The sequence below is a fragment of the Arachis ipaensis genome, chromosome B10 (assembly GCF_059453495.1).
Source record: "Arachis ipaensis isolate K30076 ecotype BB chromosome B10, ASM5945349v1, whole genome shotgun sequence".
Lineage (NCBI taxonomy): Eukaryota > Viridiplantae > Streptophyta > Magnoliopsida > Fabales > Fabaceae > Arachis > Arachis ipaensis.
Window position 1 is genome coordinate 1,988,483 of NC_142435.1, and position 22,834 is coordinate 2,011,316.

The 22,834-nt window shown below is 35.0% G+C and overlaps 5 protein-coding genes across 5 annotated transcripts; 2 read left to right on the forward strand and 3 right to left on the reverse strand.

Moving 5' to 3' along the window:
- Positions 1-2,586: 2,586 nt before the first annotated feature.
- LOC107621662 (myosin heavy chain-like protein) lies at positions 2,587-4,561 on the forward strand. Its single transcript, XM_088486012.1, has 2 exons — positions 2,587-2,906; positions 3,492-4,561. Exons 1-2 carry the CDS (start codon positions 2,807-2,809, stop codon positions 4,280-4,282), a joined length of 891 nt encoding a protein of 296 aa, XP_088342138.1. The 5' UTR covers positions 2,587-2,806; the 3' UTR covers positions 4,283-4,561.
- Positions 4,562-7,047: 2,486 nt separating this feature from the next.
- Positions 7,048-8,456, forward strand: LOC107619907 (mitochondrial import inner membrane translocase subunit TIM17-1-like). The gene is made up of 2 exons (XM_016322141.1): positions 7,048-7,103; positions 8,096-8,456. The coding sequence occupies exons 1-2, from the start codon at positions 7,048-7,050 to the stop codon at positions 8,454-8,456; spliced, it is 417 nt and encodes a 138-aa protein (XP_016177627.1).
- A 1,094-nt stretch (positions 8,457-9,550) lies between these two features.
- BRCA1 (breast cancer susceptibility1) lies at positions 9,551-14,601 on the reverse strand. The gene is made up of 13 exons (XM_016325971.3): positions 14,329-14,601; positions 14,177-14,230; positions 14,013-14,083; positions 13,826-13,939; positions 13,079-13,548; positions 12,690-12,797; positions 11,637-12,596; positions 11,445-11,545; positions 11,158-11,344; positions 10,862-11,068; positions 10,612-10,777; positions 10,382-10,500; positions 9,551-10,062 (listed from the first exon to the last, which is right to left on the reverse strand). Exons 1-13 carry the CDS (start codon positions 14,382-14,384, stop codon positions 9,712-9,714), a joined length of 2,964 nt encoding a protein of 987 aa, XP_016181457.1. The 5' UTR covers positions 14,385-14,601; the 3' UTR covers positions 9,551-9,711.
- A 1,289-nt stretch (positions 14,602-15,890) lies between these two features.
- LOC107623633 (Tetratricopeptide repeat (TPR)-like superfamily protein) lies at positions 15,891-17,883 on the reverse strand. The gene has a single exon (XM_016325972.3). It carries the CDS (start codon positions 17,799-17,801, stop codon positions 15,942-15,944), a length of 1,860 nt encoding a protein of 619 aa, XP_016181458.1. The 5' UTR covers positions 17,802-17,883; the 3' UTR covers positions 15,891-15,941.
- A 1,894-nt stretch (positions 17,884-19,777) lies between these two features.
- Positions 19,778-22,813, reverse strand: LOC107619908 (uncharacterized). The gene is made up of 4 exons (XM_088503179.1): positions 22,115-22,813; positions 21,817-22,041; positions 21,136-21,516; positions 19,778-20,433 (listed from the first exon to the last, which is right to left on the reverse strand). Exons 1-4 carry the CDS (start codon positions 22,631-22,633, stop codon positions 19,966-19,968), a joined length of 1,593 nt encoding a protein of 530 aa, XP_088359305.1. The 5' UTR covers positions 22,634-22,813; the 3' UTR covers positions 19,778-19,965.
- Positions 22,814-22,834: the final 21 nt, after the last annotated feature.

Consider the following 22,834-nt stretch of genomic DNA (forward strand, 5'->3'; position numbering starts at 1 on the left):
GGCTTAGTTTTGGGCTTTCCATGATAGATGAGTTTATTTTGGGCCACATCAGCTCCAACTTTGGGCTTTCATTTTTTTTGTTCTTTAATGGGCCATATTCTTGGTGACAGAATACCTTTCTGACAAAAAGATTTGCACTCTTGGAAGAAAAAAGAGATTACAATGTACAAATGCTACGTATATAAATACAAAAAAAAAAAACTAACTTGAGTTGGTCGAGTGGTCAGTTCACTCGTCCGCTTAAGTAAGTGTCGGATGTTCGAATCCCGCTTTGTGCATGCAGTAATTTATTGACCAGCGGCAGACCCTCAACGGATTAGTCATTGGCCTATCGGGTTGGGATACCGTGGGCAACAAAAAAAATGCTACGTATATTATTCTCTCAATTTTATATGTCAAAAAAATATTTCATCAAATTTTACTTTTTCTCTCAAATGTTATCATCATAACATTAAGCATTCTCATGTCAAGAACATTAACACTCACCCACAACTTTCTCTTTATATTAATATTATTTTATTATCAATATGATTAATATTATCATTACTTGAACTTAACACATATTGACAGCAATAGGATATAGATTATGAAGGCCGTTCGTAAGGGCGTTTATGGCGGATACACCCACATGCTAGGACGTGAACAAGTGCACACATTCTTTTTTCAATTATTTTGTTTCAAAAAATAATAATAAAATAAAGAAAAGGGTGCAACTTTTGTCTCTTATGATTGTTTGGGTCAAAGGAAATGTGATTGTTATATGATTTGGTAACTTAGGACAGCGAAAGAAGCAAAGCTATAGAAAGCAAAAGCACGTTCTCTTCTTTTTCAACTTGTATTGGTTATCTGTCATATATGCTGCTTTCTCCTAATATGCCACGTAACCATCTCATGGCATTTCTGGATTAGATATAGTAGGTAGGTAATCAATAACAATACCACCAAATATATACTAACCAATATATGCTATAAGATATTAACTTTTTATATGTATTTATATATCTTTACATGTGGTATTTATATATTTTTTAATGTGTATTTTGTATTTCATATTTTATATAAGTGATCTATTGGTGATTAATTTTATATTTATATGTAGTATAATTTAATTTTCAATGTATCTGTTTCGTTAAGAAGTAAAAATAAGATTAGAAAAATTCATGTTCTTTTGTATATCAAAATTATTTATGAATATGTTCTGATCATTTTTAACCTTATATTTTGGTCTTCTCTAAGTATAAAATGTACCTTGTTTTCACTCTAGCTAACTACAACTTCATAGAAAAATTTTATTTGAAAGTGACAACTTATCAATCAGAGTAACTTGTAATTATTTGGTCATATAATTGTGTTAAATAACGTTTTTATTAAAGAGATTTGTATAGTTGTCTCTCTATCTTGTATTATAGGTGTCAAATGAGCCAGCTTGCAGTGCAATGTCACATATCAAATTCACAAATTAATTATTCACATTGACAAAGCGTTGGGTGAACGCCGATCGGATCGGATTGGATATGACCAAAATTTTGATTTGATCTGTATTAAAATTATCAGATCAGATTGGATACAATATTTACAGTTTTTAAGGTTGGATCCAATCTAATTCGATCCGCACATTTGCAGATCGGATCGGATTGGATATCGGATATATTCGCAAAACATACAAATATTTTTAAAAACTTATTTTTATTAATAAAATATTAATAAAATTTATTTTTCTATTATTTTAAATATGTTTACTTTTAAAATAATATTAAACATAATTTTTTTAAATAATAAATTAAAATAATACAACATATATAATCATTATTAGTTGAAATAAAATATAAAAAGAATATTTACTTATTTATTTCTTTATTTTTGCTGATACGCAGATATGTGGATACCAACACAAAATTCGCAAATCGATCCGATTAGTGTGCGGATTCGATCCGATCCGAAAACCTTGCGGATCGAATCTATATCCACAATTTTCGGATTGAATTCGGATAAACACCGCAGATATGCAGATGAAATCCGATCCATCAACACTCCTAATCAAGCGGTGATTCACATTAGAAACTAAATGATTAAGTATTCTTCATCAAACTTTACACAATAACAATTAATTAATTTACGTAAAAAAAACTGTTTAGTAAGTAAAATAAATTATCCAAAAATAATCAGAATTTGCCTTATTGAATATTAAATAAGATAAATTATGTATATTTTTAGTTAATTTTTTTATTATTAAATATTTTTAATAAATTAATACTCTAATTATCTTAAATAAAATGCCTTGAACGATCTATCGATTTATCTATATCTATATTATCCAAATAAACTTCATTTAATTTTGCAATAATTATGACAATCTACTATCTTTAAAATGGAATTTTAGGCAAATGATGATCAAAACATGATGTCTAATATTCTTTTCCAATAATCACCATAAGCCGTGGATTGGATAAAAGTTTCTTAGGCAAGGATGATTAATGAGCATTAATTCCGATGTGATTTGAGGCCATAATATAAGGATAGAGAAAGCCAATGAAAAGGTCAAACTCAAAGCAATAATTGCGCATCCAACTATTAGCCAACCATTCCCCAATCCTCACTCCACATACTACATTAACATTACAAATCAAAGAAAGGAAAACAATGATGCTTTCAAGGGATAGAGAATAGAGACCAGAAAAAAAAAAGCTATATCATATCTTTTCTTTCTTAGAAAGAATTTCACTAACACTTATCCCTTTTGTTCTACTCATCATTACATATCTTTGAACACATTTGTTAAAATTTGTCGGACATTGTGGTTTCTAGCATGGATCGCCCTCGAGCACATTCATCTCCGCATTTAGTTTCTTCACCATCATCAAATAACGCTGAAAGGCCACAACCACAAGAAGATTGCAATTTAGAAGGTAATAACATTCATTTTCATGTTCATGTTTCATCATAGTATATGGTAGAATAATCCTTATTCAATGTTTTTTGTTAGAATATAGTTAGGATCAATTAGGATCAATTAGTATTATTTAGTATATCTGAATATTTATTATAGGATGTTACGTCTTTATTATTACGATTCTCTTAGTACTTATAAATATCCTTTTATATTGTATCATTCTAGACAACTTGTATAGACAACTTGAATACACTCAATAATATATCATCCTTTCTCCAGTTTAGTCTTTTGTTTCTAACATGGTATCAGAGCTATAGTATCCTCCGTCAAGAGGATCGGTTGTTTTCCTGTAGCTTTTGCATTTTTTTTCTATGTCATTCTTCTTTTTCTTTTGTCAATAATATATCATTCTTTTTTCAATTTAGTCTCTTGTTTCTAACATGGTATCAGAGTCATGGTATTCTCTTTCAAGATGATCGGTTGTTTTTCTTGCGATAATTTTTGTATTTTTTCAATGTCATTCTTCTTTTTCTTTTGTCAATAATATACCATCTTTTCTCCAGTTTAGTCTGTTGTTTCTAACATTTCTTATTTGCTTTAGGCATTACCACAAATGTTAGATTGCTGCTGAAATTAATTCAAGATCATAATGGAGCAAGCATGAAAGAGAACGAAGAGAGAAAGGTCCACAGGGTGAATGGGATCATGTCCATTTTAGATGAAGTTAGGTCCAGAATTCAAAGAATCCAAACATCTACAAAGAAAAAAGCGGAACTTAGAAGGTGTAACACAGATCTTAGGCCTACAATTCCAACTTCCAATGATAAAAGGCAGCCTGATTTGCCAATAGATGAGAAGGAGAGGCTAAGGAGGGAGCTTAATGCGAGCTTCATGGCGCGACAGAGCCTTCAAGCCATGTGTGCGAGTTTGGGGAAAGAAAAGCAGATTATGGCTTCAGAGCTTGCAAGAAAGGCTCAAGAGTTGGCAGAAATGGAAGAGCTCTTGGTTGATCTCAAGACACAAAATAACATGTTGGCAGAGAAGCTGTATGCTTGCAGCTCAGAAAAGAAGAGCAACGATGCGGAAATTGAAGGCAACATAGCCTTGCAGGAGCGAAACAGGGCACTTACAGAACAACTCCACAAGTCCCTCGATGCATATCGATCTTTGAAGCACAAGTACAAAGATGCACGAGAGGAAAACCAAGAAATCCATGCCACATTGGAACAATTGAAGGAGGAAGTTGAAGCAGGCACTCAAAGGATACATGGCTTCAAAGAACAAGTCATAAAGAGTCATGAAAACATATTTGCAGAGGAGATTTCCGCTATAGAGAACATGCTTGAATCTCTTAGCCTCAAAATCTCAAAACATGATCAGGAGAAAACTTAATGTGTCTAATAATATGAGATTGCTAGAGGCCAAGATAAGAAGCATGCATTATTGGAATCAAGTTATAAACACACCCTTCATGTATAATATGCTCTTATTCACTTCTTTGATTACCTGTCTAGGATGCATGCTTCAGGATTATGCAAAAAAGAGAGTCATTATAAACATAGATGATTAACTGTAAAATTTGTAATGAGGAGGACAAGAGTCAGAGTAGAAAAAGTTGATATTGCACATATTTTTTAACTTTAAATATTATCTATTGAGGCCCAACAAAAAAGGAGGTATATTCTATCTTGTGTAAAATCAGAAAATCAGGAGTTATGCTCTTTCTTCTTCTTCTTCTTCTTCTTTTTTTTTCTTTTTTTTTTTTTTTCAATTAAAACTAGTCTACTACCAGGTTTCCTATTTTCAGAAAACCAATTCTACTTCTACAATTTAAAAATAATAATAATAAGGTATTTTCTACCTTAGGAATATGAATAATTGATATTCAACCAACGACAAGATTACAAATCAAACGCGTAACACTTATGACTTATGTCTAGGCATAGTGGCATACAAGCGTGAGATAGTGTTGCTATCCAAGAAGCAAAGTAGAATTAAAGCTTGACAATATAACCATGAGTAAACATAATTCTAACTAGAAATTCGATATATATTAACATTTTTATTATATATTTCGCCAAATAAAAATATTTTAAATATTCATTATAATTCCTGAATATTTGCTTATATCATAATGGATAGAATGAAGTGGTAATCAAACTGGTTATTGGTTAAATTATTGATTTATTAGTTTATTAATTCGATCAGTGAGTTACTGGTTGAATCGATTGATTCGGTCCCATATAAATAAAAAAAATAAAAAATTTAAAATTAAAATTTAAAATACTTATTTTTCATTAATATTTTAAAAATAATTAAACTATTTTAAATCAATATGAAATAGAAACAATATAAAAATAAAGCCATTTTATAAAAAAAATTAATAATTTGTGGTTGGTTCGTCGGTATATTAAAATAATAATTATTTTTAAACTTTAATAATTTATTAATTAATTTATACTTATTATATTATTATATATTGTAAATATTTATTGAAAAATAATATTAATAGCTATCATATAATTATGAAAAGTAAAATAAATGAGTTTATAATTAAAATTAAAATAAATTAATTAAAATTAAATTATATGTATTATAATTTACATATATATTAACAAGAAGCATGATAGCCTAATGGCTTTTCATGCATGCTACATTAGTAGAGAGAAGAGGTTTTTTTTTTGTATTGATGTATTTATCTGTTCATTCTAGGACTTCATAAAAGGAGATCAAGTGTTTTTTGGAGATAGATTAAGAGAAAGGGTCATCTAGAAGTTCATTGACAAGTCTTATTACGCCTGCTTTAGTGGGAGATTTTGAATCTTTAAATACTCTGTTGAATCTTTTCAAGTAGGCTTGAAGAGGCTCACCGACTTCTTCCTTTACTCTAAAGAAGCTTGGAGTAGGGGTGTACATGGGTCAAGTAAAGTTGGGTTTGTTTTGACTCGGACTTGATTTTTAATAATGATTGGATCTATTTTTGAGACTTTTGACTGGCATTAGACCCGGTAAAATTACATTACTTTTAGGTCACATTAAAACCGAATCTAGACCGGTGAAGTTCGAGTCTTGAAAAATTTTATGTCCATAAATTCTAATTTCATGATTCTTTATTCTGTTTTCTAATTCAACAAGTGTGATTAAAAATAAAATAATAAGTTTATAATTAATATAACATAATATTAGAATTAATTTAAAACATATATACTTTTTTTAGTCCCTTTAGGGTGCACATGGGGTCGGGTGAGACAAATTCGCATTGACCCGGATCTGACTCTAAATAATGACCGGATCTATTTTTTGAGATCCTTACCCGACTCTAGACCTGATAAAATCACACCAAATTTGTCCCTAAAATATTCAGGTAGGTCCCGACCGAGCCGGATCATGTACACCCATAGCTTGGATCATGCTTAGTTTTGTCTTTTTGAATGAAAAATCTTGTAAAAAAAATTTTGGCTGGATCGTCGAAAGAGGTGATCGATCTAGGAAGTAAACTATCAAACCACTTAATTGCTGCTTTGGTCAACGTGGTTGAAAAAGCCTTACATTGAGTCGCGTCGGAGGCATCTGGCAAGTACATACGACTTTTAAAATTGTTGAGATGATGTCGAGGATCAGTTATTCTATCGTAGAGGTCCAAGTTTGGACTCTTAAAGTTTTGAGGAACTCGAACCTACATAATATCTTTAGAAAATAGATTTTCTTTTACAGGTGATGAAGAGGTCTCTCTTTCTTCCGACCTCTTTTTTCTTTGAGGTCGGCTTCCAACTTCTGTAATTTGTCGTTGAACTTGCTGCACCTCCTTTCCTCCCTTCGAAAGGACCTCTCGGTCTCCTTTTGTCTTTTCAGTTCGTGCTCCAGTTGTTTTAATTGTCTTTGATTTCCGTGAACAAGTCCCATGAATTTTGCAGCATGACGGTCTTGGGCACCTCCAAGTTGATAGACCTTTGATCCTATGCTTCTTCCTTCTTCCTTTTGGGTTATTTCTGTTGTCGTATGCACATCTTCTTCCTTCAAGATTTGGAGGTATGACAATTGCACGATCGTCGTTTGGTTGGTCCTCGTCGTAAGGTTTTGATTCCAAGACGGTAGTACATCCATCTTCAACATGATCGTCCACCATTTGTCGAAGGTCGAGTTCAAGGTCTTCAGCAATGGCGTCAATGTTTCGAGAATTACATGAAACAGATGATTTGGGTTTGAACATGAGGTACAGACTTATGTGAGTGATTGGTCCGATGTTTCCTCCGACGGAATGAAGCCGTCCGAGCACTTTGAAGAGGTTGGTGAGGATACTTGTAAAGAACTCCGATACTTAAGTTAGCATATGTTTAAAATATGTTTATGTAGAATTAGATTTTAAGTATATCTGTAGGTGTCAGTATATTTATAATAGTTGGTGACGAACTTGTCATCACTTACGAGATAGTTCTACTTTTTATAGTCGATTGTTATTTCCTTTATCTTAGAAAGTTTTGTTGAGCCTTTAGTTCTAAAATAAGTTAGTTTAGGTTTGCATTATCGTGTCCGACCTCTTATAAATTGGTTGGCACGTTGGAGTTAGAGTTATTATAACATTAGACTTGTTTTTGTGAAGTAGGGGTGTTTGCGGTGCGGTTTGGATCGGTTTTGAATAAAAAATTCATCTTATCCGAACACGAATTTTACTTATGGTGCGGTTTGGATTGGATTGGATTTGCGGCTTTGTAAATTAAAAAGATTAAATACATATAATAAGTGTCAACATCAAATTTTAAATAATCAACAATAATATAGCAAGTCTTAACAATATCTTAAAAAACCAATGATAACATAACAATAGAAATAAAATTACTGATTAATTAAAATAAATAAATAAATAACATTTTAAATATAAAATATTTATTAAATAAAAATAATATATAAATAATATAAAAATATATAACAAATTAAATATATTATAAATATAATTATAAATATAATAATATAATAATAAAATAATAATATTAATATATTATAATATATTGTGCGATTTGGATTGGATTGGATCAATTATAAAAAATAAATCTAAATTCGATCTGATCCAGCGATTTAAAAAAATAGAATTCAATCAAATTTAAACCGAATTTAAATTAAATTAGATAAACAATTTAATTTGGATCAATTTGGATTTACCCATTTATGCGGGCTATGAACAGATACCAAGTTGAATTCTATAAATAGGGCTCCCGTTAATTTGGATCAATTTGGATTTAACCATTTATCCACCTTCTACTTCTTCAAGTCCCTTCGCATCTCTCCAACCCATATCCCTACGGCTTGCCACGCCGTCCGCCTCAATGCACCCCGCGTCGGGGGCAAATTTGCCGCCTGGAATGCCCTCTGCTATGCCTCCCACTACGCCTTGGTTTCTGTTCGTCAGAAGGACGACGGCTGGAACAGCATATTTTCCACGGCCATCGGCACCGGGCTGCTCTCCGTGTGCCGCCGCAGTCTCAGAGCCTCCGCACGCTTCACCATGGGTGGTGCTCTCCTCGGCGCAGTAGCACAGGTCAGCTCAATCATGCTTGACATGCATGTTTGAGAAATGGAGGAAGGAAGTATGAAATGTAACCGGTCGAAATTGACGCTTTGACTGATTCAGTGTGTCGAAATTCACTCTTTTAATTCAAGAACGATTAAATTCTCAATTTCTTTACGAATCTTAATCAATTTAGCATGTATATTGATTGTTATTAGATAGGTACCATAGTATCAATGCATATCTAGTTCTATAGTTATACACTTATACTCTTGCTGCGCCTATTAGCCAATTTTTTTTATATAAATGGGTATGTTCTTTTTCTTTTTTTCTTTATTATTCTTTTCGTGTGTGATTAGTGGATGGTTGTGCATAAAGGAATCGATTTATTTATATATACAATCAACTGTTATGAGTTTAGGATCGAGTTATTTGACACAAAATAGTCATTGACTAATGATTGGTGTTAAATTAAATGGATTGGATTAGCAAATAATTTTTTGATGGTTTATGTCATCACAAACAGATCAAACATAAAAAAGCATTGATTCACATTGTTTTTTCTTATTCTTCAATTCAAAAGAACAATAAATGTTGAATCTTAATTAGGTTTTCTTAGTTGATAGACTTGATAACAAAGGGAATAGCTTCTACAGCTAAGGCAAGATAATTGGGTTTGAACCAGCCTATGATCTTTGCTATTCTCAAGGTACATTCTAATTCTTTTCTTTTTTCCTCAACAGTCGATTTCTTTATTTGTCAATCGTATAGGATTCTTCTTTATATGCCAATCATAATGGTCCAGAGTTTCTTTTCTCTTGATCGTGTTGATGTTGCATAACAGACATTTTTCCTTAACTTGACTACATCATTTGAGGCATAAATACTTACCTGGTATTGTGCTGATTCAACAAAAGGTAAGTTCAGGTCAATATTTCCGAAGTATGATTTCAAAATTGCTGATTCATGAACAGTAGTTAAGTGTGTGGTAGTAAGTTTCATATGCAGAGCTAAAGACGCATATGCAGAGTGTTGTTTGAGTAAGAGTTGGATTGTCCGTTGAAGTATGAGTTAGGTGTATATTCCGTTTAAACAAAGAAGCCTCTGGGGATACATTGTTGGATCCTTACTAGCTAATATGGGTTAACAACGGTAGTGAACAACGGTGTAGAATTTGTCTTTCTCACTTACGGTGTTGGTAGCCTTATATAATTACATACCATATTGTCATTAAAGCATGCCTTGACAGACAACGATAAAAAGAGCAAGACACTAGTCTAGGATGACGTTAATCTAAATGAGGTCAACATATACAATTTCATTCAGCAAGGATTTGCAGCTTGCAGGCTGCAATAGAGTTCAGAATCCATGTATTACTTGCTATCTTTGAACCTGTAGAGCTTGCTAGAACCTCCGCATCATGTCTCCGTTGAGTAGAAATGGTATCCCTTTTGGAAGGACTGCATTTATCAGGAAGCTCAAGGTTGTAAATTATGAGTGTCTGGGGTGGATGCATACCAGGTGACGTTGAGTTTGCGTCACCAGACACTGGTTTTCTATTCAAAATTACCCCTCCAGCAGCGGTCACAAGATCTTGCAAATAGCCCTTGTATGATGGCATAAAATCTCCCACAAAATAGAACTTGAAGCCATCGAAAAGCTTCGGTTGCTGCATAAAGAAAGAAATTTTGTCAACACAGACCACTAGTTTGCACATAATCCGGAGATTGCACCAAGATATCCAATCTAAAAGCACAGCTAATTTTAATGAAATAGAAGTTAGTTTTAGTCATAGTAGGTTTTTGGCCTAAAACATTAAGACGTGAAATCAAACGTCTAGCTGCGTTATTATCATTGCGTGTTCCAGGACATTCATATAAAAGATAAATAAGGTTTATCTAACAAGTATGCCTAAGAAATTAACATGAGAAAGTTTTAATATAAATTAACAATGTTTCCACGCCAAAACTAACAATGAAAATTCTAACCTTATTTAAAACTCTTAGTCTTCCAAGATGAGGACCATCATGGATTCCATGGATGTCAAGATTGATTTCATAACTCTCCTCGTCAACAGGCTTCATTTCCTTCATGCAAGCTTTAATCCCTGTAACCAGACAACATGAGAACAGGAGAGATGTCACCATTATTAATTTTGTGATGACATTTTAGTAGGAATTAGAAACCAGAGGAATTCTAGTTATAGTACTGAGCTCACATTCAATATTGAGAATCCACTTCCCCTCCAGTATGCCCATCAATACTTTGAGGGTCCTTTTACATGCCTTATTTTCGTCTGTTGATGCTATAACATGGGTAACACTTGAATCCCATTTTTTCAAAACAGTAACCTTGGTTACTCTTTGAAATTCAGAAACAATATCCTACAGTTTTCAACCATGAAACAAAGTAAATATGGCTTCTAAATGAGGGGGGAAAAGACAATATGCCATATGCGATTATTTTACCCTCTCCTGTATTGACAGAGCTGAGCAACAAAGCACAATTTTCTTGTATGATCCAAGAGCAGTCCCTTTCTGATTTGTAGGGCCATGTTTGAAAGCAAGGCTTTTACTGTCTCTCGTTCTGCACTTATTGCTCTTACCCTTGGATCCTGAACTCTCACAGGGTAAAATGCACGACGTATGTAAAGGGCATAACATGACAAAGTTTTCCTGATGCATAAAAATGAAAGGATTTGATTAGATGGTTTATTTAAAAAGCTGCATGAAACTTTAAATCCTCACTGCTTTTTATCATATACCATATCCCATCGGCAATGGGTAGTCCACTTGGCACAAGGAACATGAAAGCTCCTACGACAACTTTTCTCGTAACAACCAAGAGCAGCGCCCTTGAGTCCACAAAAACCACACTTAATTCTCCGGCTCCTACTTATTTCAGCTTCAAGATTAATTGCATTATCATCTTCAAAATATACATTGGGGGCCCTGCACAAGTTTAGAACAAATTAACTTTACATATCAAACCAGTCACAAGTAAACATTCAAAGTAGAGGTAGTTAGTCGTCAGTAAAAATTAGTAAATTACCATTCTGTGCAGTTCCTGTGAGAATGTATGACTTTGGATCCTCCCTCATAATTTGCATCAACAGGCTTGGTGCCATAGTAATGCATCATTGGCCCAGAAACCTGAATTTTGAACGGCACACTATCAAATCCTAGTTCGTATATAGTAGATAACATATTAGAGATGACTAGATGCGTGAGCAAACAAATTTACCTCTGATTCTTCTGATGAGTGACAAAAAACACATTGATACTTTTCAGCTTGACTTTCACAGTTCGGTAAAACTGGTACATGCATCCAAGTGCTACATTTCTCCTTAGATGTATCATCCAAAACCTTGACACCCGGACACCTCTGGGTACTTTCATTAGGTTGGATTTGTTCACCAACCTTTGTCTGAGAGATAAAATCGGAGGAAAGTTTCAATTTCTTGGTACTCCTCAATTCACTACCGCAAGAAATAGACTTTCTGAAAACTTTCCCTTTAATTTGCCTTTTATTGGACATCTTTCCATTTTTGTCTGTCTGCTGACTTAACATAGATGATGCAGAACCAGCTAATTCATCATCAGTTTGATTTTGCATGCAAGATAATTCTTCAGCTTGGTCCTGCACATAATTCAGCTTTTGCTTTCCAGATCTTTTACTCTGGCATTTACCTGGAATCATTTGGCAAGCAAGCTTGTTGGTTTCTTTTTGGGAATGTGAAATATATGAATCCTTTGCCATGTTCACTTCACCATTACGAAAAACTACTGATATATTGGAGTCGGTACGAGTATCAAAACAAACCCTCTTGCACTTTAAATTAGTCTTTCCCAGATTAGAAGCTTGTTGCTTCTCCCGTGATTGATCCTCAGTGATTTCTAATGATCTATTTGAATCAACATTGATTCCCTCAATTGAATCTTGTTGTTCCACAACCTGTTCTTGAGCAGCTTTTTCCCTCATCTTCCTGCTTCTCTTCTTGTACTTCTTTGCCCCATTTATATCACCAGAACTCCTAAATGGAGAAGTCACACTGGGTTGTAGCACATCAGACAATCTAGTTTCGTTTTCTGAATTCTGAAGTTTAGTATTTTCAGCATAATCACTGGATTTATTTCTTTCAAGCTCTTTTGAGGCATCCAGCAAATCCTCTTGATTTTCACTGATCACACCAGCACTCAAAGGCTGTAATACAATTGAAAAGAACATCAATGCATAGTCAAGGTACAGTATCCTAAATTTATGTATGATAACCCGTGGCTCCAATTCTCTCCTTACCTGCAATTTGACAGGACTTGAAAATAATTCAGGAGAGCAAGGCCTTTGTGTCCACTCAAACAGCTCACTATCAAAGAGATCAAAAGAGGTTTTATTTTGCACCTCATCCTACATGACAATAGCAAGAATCCAAGAAATAAAATCAGCAATTTATAAGTCTCTTCTAAAGTAATCTGATTTTTATCATGAAAACTCAATTTCCAAATTTTGTTCTGAGTGACTTCAACAACTTTTATCACCAACTAAGTAATTGAATAGTTTAAGAACCATGAGTCTGGGAAGTGATTTTCATCAGCCATATAAAACAAACAGTTATTAAAAAAAAAAACGGCTTACAATTTCATAGTCTATGACAACATATTCAGTTGCTATAACAACCCATTACTTACTGATGTCAGTTTAGTCGGATTTTCATCATCAGAGTCCTTGAGATCACTGAATGAAGGAGGGCTTGGTGTTGGGCTTTCATCTATAAGCTTATCTCCAAAAGTTTGCTGACTTAAATTCTCAACACCTTCCTCCTCTCTTAACCAAAAGAAAGGTGAAAGAACAGGTACATCTCTTTCACTTTGGAGAGGGTTTTCATTTGCAGTATCAGTATCCTTTTCTTTTCCCTCTTTTCTAGTTCCATAGAGGGAGTCTCCAGAGCTTAAATTTTTGAATGGAGTTTCAGAAAGAGGATCTTGTGGCACCTGAACCCTTTTCTTAGCTGGAAGAGAAGGTTTTGCAGTGTCAGGAACATTCTCCTTCCCTGACACGCTGTTTTTGAGGGTTTTCCTTTTCTGAGCAGGATTTCGATGACTTCGAGTAGCATCCTCTCTAACACAGTCAGCATCAGTTTGACATTGCGTTTCTTCATCTGCCAGGTAACTAAATGTCAGTAAAGTGTAAAAAGAAGAACATAAATGCATATACTTGAAAGCACATTCCTATATTTCAAACAAACCTAGAACTTGAACCTATAAACCCACAGGCAAATTAGCTTGCAACTAAAAGATAGCACAGGCATATGCTTATTACAACACATTAAATCAATAAAATAGTGCATAATGCAAACAAAAACCTGAACACAAGTCATAATAATTCGGAAGTAGGTGAAGTTTATACATGGACAAAAACAGATGGGAAAAGCTAACCTGAAAACTTAGAGTGGTGCGGATTCTGGGTGAGGAATAAGTTCATACCAGAAGAGCGTTCCATTCTTTTGTAAATGTTGACCAAGTTGAGCGAACGAGGACTAGGGCGAACCTCTTCATACAAAATAGCCAAAATTACTAAAAGAACCTTTAAGATAAAGAAAGGAGGTAAGAGGAGGAGGGGTACCTCGAGGGAAGAAGGGTATTTTACAGACAGGGCAATCAGAAGACGACTTCATAGACTTGACGATACAAAAGCTGAAACCACGAAAATTGAATTACAAACACATAAGAATGCTTCATTTCGGATTTTGTATAACAAATATCAAGAAGAAGAAGAAGAATACTTACTTGCAGAAGACATGGCTGCATGGAAGACTGGCCGGAGAATTCAGCAAACTTAAACTTCACAGGTCATTACAAAACAACGAGAAGAAATTAATTAATTAATTGTACTATGAGGATTATTAACATAATACTAGAAAGAGAGTGTGTTTGAATACCAAATGGGGCACTGGAGTTCTCTGCCCATTTCCTCCAGATCCGTACGATTCGCCATTGTTATACTCGATTGACAGATCAAATAAGGGCGAAAACGATTCTGATTCTATTCAATTTATATCGAAAGAGAGTTCAGAATATTTGTGCTTCAAATAAGTAGTTTTGCAGCGATTTTTATTATTTGAATTTGAAGGCGCGCCAACTCAATTCCTTCGCGCCTGTGTTTTGCAGTGCAAGCTTTCTAGTTTCTAGTTTCTTCCTCGCCACTCTTTCCCGCTTTCTTTTTTTATTATTTTTACTTCCTTAATTACGTTAAATTTTAAGAAATATTAATTAAATTAAATTATGTGCGTTGAATTTTTAAGTAATCATTTTTTATACAAAGAAATAAGTAACAAAGGTTTTCATAAAAAGACAAAACCCTGCAAACTTAAAGTAAAATTCTCAATATTAATGATTTTATAATAAAAAAAACAGTATATTGTTGGATATTTTCATGTCCATTGGATATTTTTATGAATAATTTTTTTTATAACACAATAAATACAAAAAAAAAAAAGTTAACATTCAATTCTGTTCTTATCTATTTTTATGAAGGACAAAGTGATCCCTATCCATAAAAAAATGGGCATTTCGACCCTCAACCTTTTTATTTTAGGACAATATCATTCTTCTGTTAAAAAATCTATTAAATAATAATAAAAATTAGTTTGATGGGAGTTTTATTTATATTTTGTAAGGATTTTAAAACCCCACAATTTTTTTCATCATTATAATCAATTACTACCACTACTACTATTACCTTCTTCATCCTCATTATTATCACTCCTTCCTCTGTTATTTTTATTGTGTAACCATACTTTATCATCATCATTATCTCCTCTATCGTCATCATCACTAATACTAATATTATTAACATTAAGGTTTTTCTCTTTCATTTCTTATTCAATGTTATTTTTTTCTTTCAAAAAGATGGAATCATAATGTGATTAATCTAGTCATGTTAACTACGGAATAAATCTTTTATTCGGTCTCACAAATTTTAATGTTGAATAATCTTGTCTTTCACTATTTTCTTTTTTCATTATAATTGAAAAATAAAAAATGAAAAAAAAGAACTTCAATGTTAATAATATTGGTATTGGTGATGATGACGGTAAAGAAGATAATGATGATGAGAAAGTATGGTTACACAATAAAAATAATAGAGGTAGAAGTGATAATAATGAAGATGAAGAAGGTAGTAGCAATAGTAGTGGTAGTAATTGGTTATATTGTTGAAAAGAATTTTGTTGGGATTTAAAATCCCCACAAAATACAAATAAAACCCTACCAAACTAATTTTTATTATTATTTAATAGATTTTTTAACAGAAAAATCAGATTGTCCCAAAATAAAAAGGTTGAAAGTTGAAGTGTCCCTTTTTTTTTTTGACAGAAATCGCTTTGTCCTTTGTAAAAATGAACAAAGACCGGATTGAGTGTTTACTATAAAAAAGAAGAAGAAATATTATAGTTTAATGGTTTAAGAGTTCAAAATTGATGGTTTGATTCCATCCTTAAAGTTCTTTTATCTAAAGTTATCAAATAATATTTAACTTTCATTATATCCCATATTACCAGTAATCTTTACATGAACATGAACCACCTCTAAAATGGTGGAACCTACTACGATCCCTGATAACAATCTCTCTATCATAAACCTTTGATATGAGTTTTATAGCCATATGACAATCTGCACAAACCCTCAAGTTCTTCATGACCCTAATTGGTGTCCCTGGTGGTGTATTTAGGATCATAAAAGCGATTGCCACCTTTTCACTGTGATAAGACAAAGCTTGCTCCTTCTCCTCTTCCTCTATGTCTGCAAGTACATTTGCAGTGTGAGGAACATAACCTTCTAACTTCAGCAACTCTGTGATTTTCTCTAACAGTGCATATACATCCTTACTCTGAGGATGAGACCTATCGCCCATAGTAAACTCATAAACCCGATTTCCCAACTCCACCATGCTATAGCCAGGTGTTTTCCTAACACCATCCTCTAGCATTGATCTTCTTACTGTTTGTACATCCGACCAACGGCGTTCGGCCGCATAAATATTCGAGAGAAGCACATAGTCGCCGCTGTGTTTAGGCTCTAACTTCAAAAGGTGTGATCTAGCTATCTCCCCTAGGCCTAAATGGCCATGGATTGTGCATGCTCCCAATAAGGTCCTCCAAATAACAGAATTTGGCTGCATTGGCATGTTCTGAATATATTCATATGCTTGTTTCACTAAACCTGCCCTACTCAGCAGGTCCACCATGCAGCCATAGTGTTCTATCCTTGGCATGATTCCATATTCATCTTTCATCCTTCTAAAGTAATTAAACCCTTCATTCAACATTCCACAGTGGCTGCAAGCATACAAGACACCAACAAAAGTAATCTCACTAGGCTTAACTCTTTGTTCTTCCATCTCTTTGAAAAACTCAAGTGCTTCCTCCCCAAAGCCATTCACTGCCAAGCCAACAATCAAAGAAGTAAAAGAAACCACATTCCTTTTTCTCATCTCGCCAAAAACTTGTTTCGCCTCCCTGATGCTCCCACACTTGGCATAAAAGTCCAGCAGTGAATTGTTCACATGCATGTTCTCTGTCAATCCTACTTTTAACAAGAACACATGAACCCTACGTCCTAATTCTAGAGCTCCAAGTTCAGCACAAGCAGATAAAAGGCTAACCACAGTGAACCCATCCGGCTCCAGTCCCTCCATGTTCATCTCCCTGAATAGTGTCAAGGCCTCACTAGGCCTGCCATTAAGAGCAAACCCATTAATCACAGAATTCCAAGCCACAAGATCTCTTTCCACCATTGACTCAAACACCTTGTGTGCGCTTTCTGTGTCGCCGCAAACAGCATACATGTGAAGCAACCCATTCTGAACAAACACCAAAGACTCAAACCCTTTTCTCACTGTAACTGAATGTATAGCTTCCCCTTCTCTAACATTCAAAGACTTGGCAACAGCCTTTAGAAGAAAAGGGTAAGTGTGAGTGTCAGGCTCAACACAAGACACCGACATTTTACGGTAGAAATGAAGTGCAGGACTTGGGTCATCACTTTCAGCATAACCTCTTATCATGGTGTTCCAAGTGAACACATTTGGGTCATGCAATACAGCAAACACATGGTAGGCATAAGACATGGGTGCAGAGAGGGATACAATAGTAAAAATGAGATGCTTGCCCATGTCAGGGTTGTTAAGTGGGACACCATGCCTAATGGAAAATGCATGGATTTGCCTTAGTTTGGATATGGAAGATGCCCAAAACTGCAATAGAGCAATGCATTTTGTGACAATATGGGGTACTGGGTTCTGTGTGGCAGTTGTTGATGATGATGATAAGAAGGTTGAGGAACATAGGTGGATTTTGGGGTTCAACGGCTGAGATGTGTGCACCAATGAGGAGAACTTTGAGTATAGTCTCATGTTACATGGTACGATACCACAACATGCTAAAGATTTGATATGTTAAATGTTAATGTTCCCTTGATCGAATCTACATTGTGCAATGTGTAATGTGAATAAAGTGCTGCCTCTTTTTTAAAAAATAAAAAATACAAAATACAAAATACAAAGGTAGTCTTATATGGTATAATAATAGTCGCTTTTTATTTTTAATATGGAGGTAAGTTTGGTGTCTTGCCTTATGAAGTATACAGGTGCTTGACATGCATGTGATGACAGTGGAACACAATTCGGACTAAGAGAGTTGTGGTATTAGAACTCGGACGGTCCGTTTTCAAAAAAATAATTTTTCATGCAAATTTGGAGGGTTCGTTTTCTAATTAGAAAAAAAAAAAAAAAAACTAATCGGAGGGTCCGATTAGTTCACCGTAAAATTTAAAAATTTCATCCCTCACATTTCGGACCCTCCGATTTTGTGCCTCATTTTTTTTAGCACACAACTCTCTCCCTCCGATTTCTTGCTCCATGGTACAGCCAAAAGCTGTCCCACACCCTTGTAAAGCACTCATTTACTCCATACTAATGCGTTATACACATATCTAAATTAATTAGTCAATAATAGTAGGGTTTGGATTCTGTTAACAAATACTCAATATATATATGAAAATGAAAATTTCAAACTTGAAGCAAAATGTCATAAGATTATATAATTCGAGTTATTAAGGCATTGAGCATATGATATATTTTCACACTAATGATCATAAGTTGAATAAGAAATATAAGGCACTGGATTACATTTTCAATAAAAATAAAATAAAAAGAAGAGTTGGAATAAAAATAACATAAAAAGAAGCAGAGTCAATCAAATATGATATATTTTCACACTAATGTGCAGAAACATCTCCTTCTGTAGAAATGCTTTTTAACTTGATTGCTTGTCTCATAAGCATCTCAATTAGTGTCGAAATCTGAATTTCAGGTACTGTGTCCCCATTCGAAATGGACTTGTCAATTGCAGACACCTATAGATCAGGGAAACAGAAACAAATTGAGTTATATGTGTGTTCATTATGCATTAATGAGAGGGGCTTATTACAGGGGGTTGTTCTCTCTATAAATTTTTACATGGCCTAATCAAATCAAAATAAACATACAATGAAGACCATTAAACGTCTTAACCTACATAATTTGTGAGCATAATTCAACTTCCCCGTGTCCTCCAAATTATGAAAGGTTGCATAGGTATGTACCTGTTGTGCGAGGTGGTCGAGTTGGAGGATAATATTGTTGATGGCGCGAGTCGCAGTCTGAATCTTAGCGTTCCTGCGAGAAACTGCTCATGCAACTCACACTGATCTCATACCTCAATCCACCATAAGCAATTCGAAGCCTCAACGTGGGTGCCGGAGCATCATCGCTCATTTTCTGCACCAACATTCCCCCGGGCCTCACCTCCCACTCTGTCTCTTCATTACTACTCCTAACACCATTGCCATGCACATTCACTTTCTTTCCCACCATTTTTTAAATTCTTAACTTCCCCGGCAAAACAACAAAATATCTGAATTGTAAATGGTTCATGTGTTGATTAATTATTAGTTTCCGTGATGGGGACATGTAATGTTAAGATTTGTTAATAGCATCTAACAACTTGCAGTTAAGTTATTATAACGAATGAAAGTGATTAACTTCTTGACCAAAGAGAAATATTCTTAGGTCCTAAGAAATGCCTTCCTTCTATTTTAAGTTTTTAACAAATGAATTTATGTTGGAGGAGTATATTACTAGACAAGAATCAATTAGTGACACTTCTACCATTTAGTAGTAACGACAAAGCAGTGTGTCAGCTATAATAATCTGTTGAGAGAGGTGCTTCGTTTATGGATGGCTGCTAAATTAGGGTTCAGACGGAAATTGTGTTTGACATGTCTGCTGAAAAATGATATGATAAGCAACCATTGAGAACGTGGAAAAAATAAAAACGCATAAACTCGTGCTTTTATGTGCTTTTACCTGCAAAATCAAGCATATTTAAAAAAATCGTTACAGATTAATATCCTCTCTGAAATTTCTGACAGCAAATTTGAATCCTCTTCATCCTATTTCATCTCCACTTGACAACAACCTATGAGTATATTTGATCAACCCAACAAAATGGCATCCAAACCCCAATACTACACTCAAGTTATGTAGCTCTATAATCAAGGAAAAGACGTAACTTTTGTATAAGCATCTCACGGGTACCAAAAGCTGGTTTCCCATTGGTAATCCAGTCCTTCTCAAGAAGGCTTGCTTTAGCACCAGCTAACATCTCATCATGGAATGCTGATACTATTTGGTATATTGAAGTCCTTAGAACATCAGCAATAACATAAGCTTTTGAGTTTACTGGGCCACTTCTTCTTTTACCAGATGAAACATCCACCCTTCCACCGTTCATTGTTGCCCATCTGATACCGGCAGGTCCCAATAGCTGGTGCTGGGACTGCAGGTTTATTTTCTTTCCCATGAAATTTTCAACAGCTAGAAGACAGGATATCAGCGTTGAAATTACAGCAGCATTACTCCCAGAGAGCTGAGCAACCCCAAACTTATCTTCTTTGCGTGAACAGGCAGTCAGTGAGGCAACAGATCTTGAACACCACGTGTAAAGCTGCATATAAGTAACACAAGGTCTTAATATGTCACGTGCAAATTCACAATGCTGAGTTAAGTGAACATTGTTACTAGCGGTCATGATTAGTGATTACTAGGAATGGTAACTGATGACACTGGTCATTTGTGCACATTTACACAACCAAAACAAAAACATGAAATGGTCGTGCCCTCATGCTATCCACCTTTAACCACTTGCAATTTTCCTATCAATTTTGGCAGAATGGCAGGTAGGTCGCTAGTAATGATCAGACTTTTGTGGAGTCAAGTCACAAATCGTCAAATCCTATTTCTATGCAATTCTAAAGTGGCACACGTCTCTTTACACCTCTTTCCAAAATTATGTATGTTGGCTCCACAACTTCTAAATAAGTTTCAACTTTCAACCATACTAGATAAAAACTTAAGATAAAGTAAAGAGGGCCAACAAACACTGTAACATTGTGAATGCGCCAGGCATATACAATCCAAGATTCCTGACTTTTTAAGTAACATACCAATTTATGAAGCTTATAATAAGCCTTTTAAGGTTTTTGTTACTTACGTTTAAAAATTCAGTGTAATCACAAGAGCTGCCAGAACTTTCTAGTTAAACAAAGAACAAAGTTAAATGAACTAGCAAATCTTTCTAGTTATACCAAAAAGACAAAGTTAGTTAACTACAAGTAAACAATATAAATATAGTTAGATATGCCTATACCTGGAGAAGCTGCAATTGTTCTAAGCACTTTGAATCAAGTCGTGGATCAGTCGGAGATGATAACTGATTCGATAGCTGTGCAGGTTTGTCAACAGAATTTCCCATGCCTTCACTTAATATTGTGGCAAGTTGCTCCAGTGGCTTCAAGCACACAGTGATTACTCTCTTGTAAGTCTCACCAGTTTCTTCAAAAAATGCTGCACGTCTCCAAGTGTCAACATTTTTCTCGCAAACCATACAGAGATCAAGATACGCAAGATAGCGTAGAAGAGATGTTGGATCACTCTCCTCCAAAGCTAAAAGGAGATGTTCAGTTGGATTTGTTTCTGCTGCTGCTGAACCTTTTGGAGGTGCAAATATGGATCTCTTTGTATGTAAAACCTACATACCAATCAACAGAAACTTCAATCAGTAAGCAATAACGTCTCCCTTAATAAAAAGTATCCAGAATTCTATAACTAGTCACTAGTTCAAGGATACATATATACAGAGCTGATTACAAGTTTTTTAGAGGACAGAGTAACACATGGCTGCTTTCAGAGTTATTTCTTTATTAATATATCACATATATTTAGTCATGAGTCACTGTGCATAAATGACTAAAACCAAATGAATTACTAATATTTATAAGTAACTTGAAACAGTTAACATATACATAAGAAGCATGTTGCAGAAACCAACCCGGTGCAAGTGATGAGTCAATTCCCAACAGAAGAAGATAGCAAAAGTGGCAATAGAAAAGACGATCTGTTCGGTGAAGTATCTCTGCAGTGAAATGCTGTACTTAAATGGATGTGGGAGAAGCTCTAATAAAATAGCTGAGAAGATGGAAGCCACAATGGAAAGCTTGAGAGCGCGCCTACCAGCCGAAGGAACTCCCATTTTGAAGCTGAAGTAAGGTGGCCGCTGCAAAATCAAAAGCAGTTATAGACAGAAACGCATTAAGAAGCATCAAAGTGAGGGAGATAGAGAAAGTGACCTGAATGATGGGAAACTCCAAAACCCATCGACGCTTCAAAACGTAATGCAAACCAAAAAGTAAACTAACGAAGAAACCCCTCAACCCTACCCTTCCAATCACCCAAAAGCCCTCACCAATGGCTCGAAGCCCGCATAGGGACACCGCCGCCGCCAGACCAGAAGCTGCGGAGGCGGCCGCGAAGAGCACGAATGATAAGGAAACCTTGGCACGGGCGCGAAAGTGGGCGGAGTCGGAGGGGATGAAGAGGAAGCGGAGGAGACGGGCGGCGAGTTGAAGAGGAGGGGCGGGGCGGCGGGGGTGGGGGGAGGCGATGAGGGAGAGAGTGGAGGAGAAAAGGAGGAGGGAGAAGTGGAAGGTGAGGAAGGAGAGGGAGGAAGTGAAAGAAGAAGAAGAAGAAGAAGAGAGGAAGGGTTTGAAGAGGAGGAAGATGAGGGTTGAGGGTATGGATTGCCAGATCAAGAAGCTCATGAAACGATTCTTCAGTAACACCTCCGGAGACGACATTGACATTGACATCTTCTACTCTGCTCTGCTCAAATGATTTTCAAATTAGCGGCATCCAACCGCCCCTTACCCCTACCGCTCCTCTTTACTCAGTTGCAGTCGATTTCATGTGAAGTTAATAGATGATTCAGATGAAGTCCACTGCACTTGAGTTTTCACCTACAGTCATTTCGTGCTCAACTGCATCATAGTATCTCTGAACAAAGCCAATCT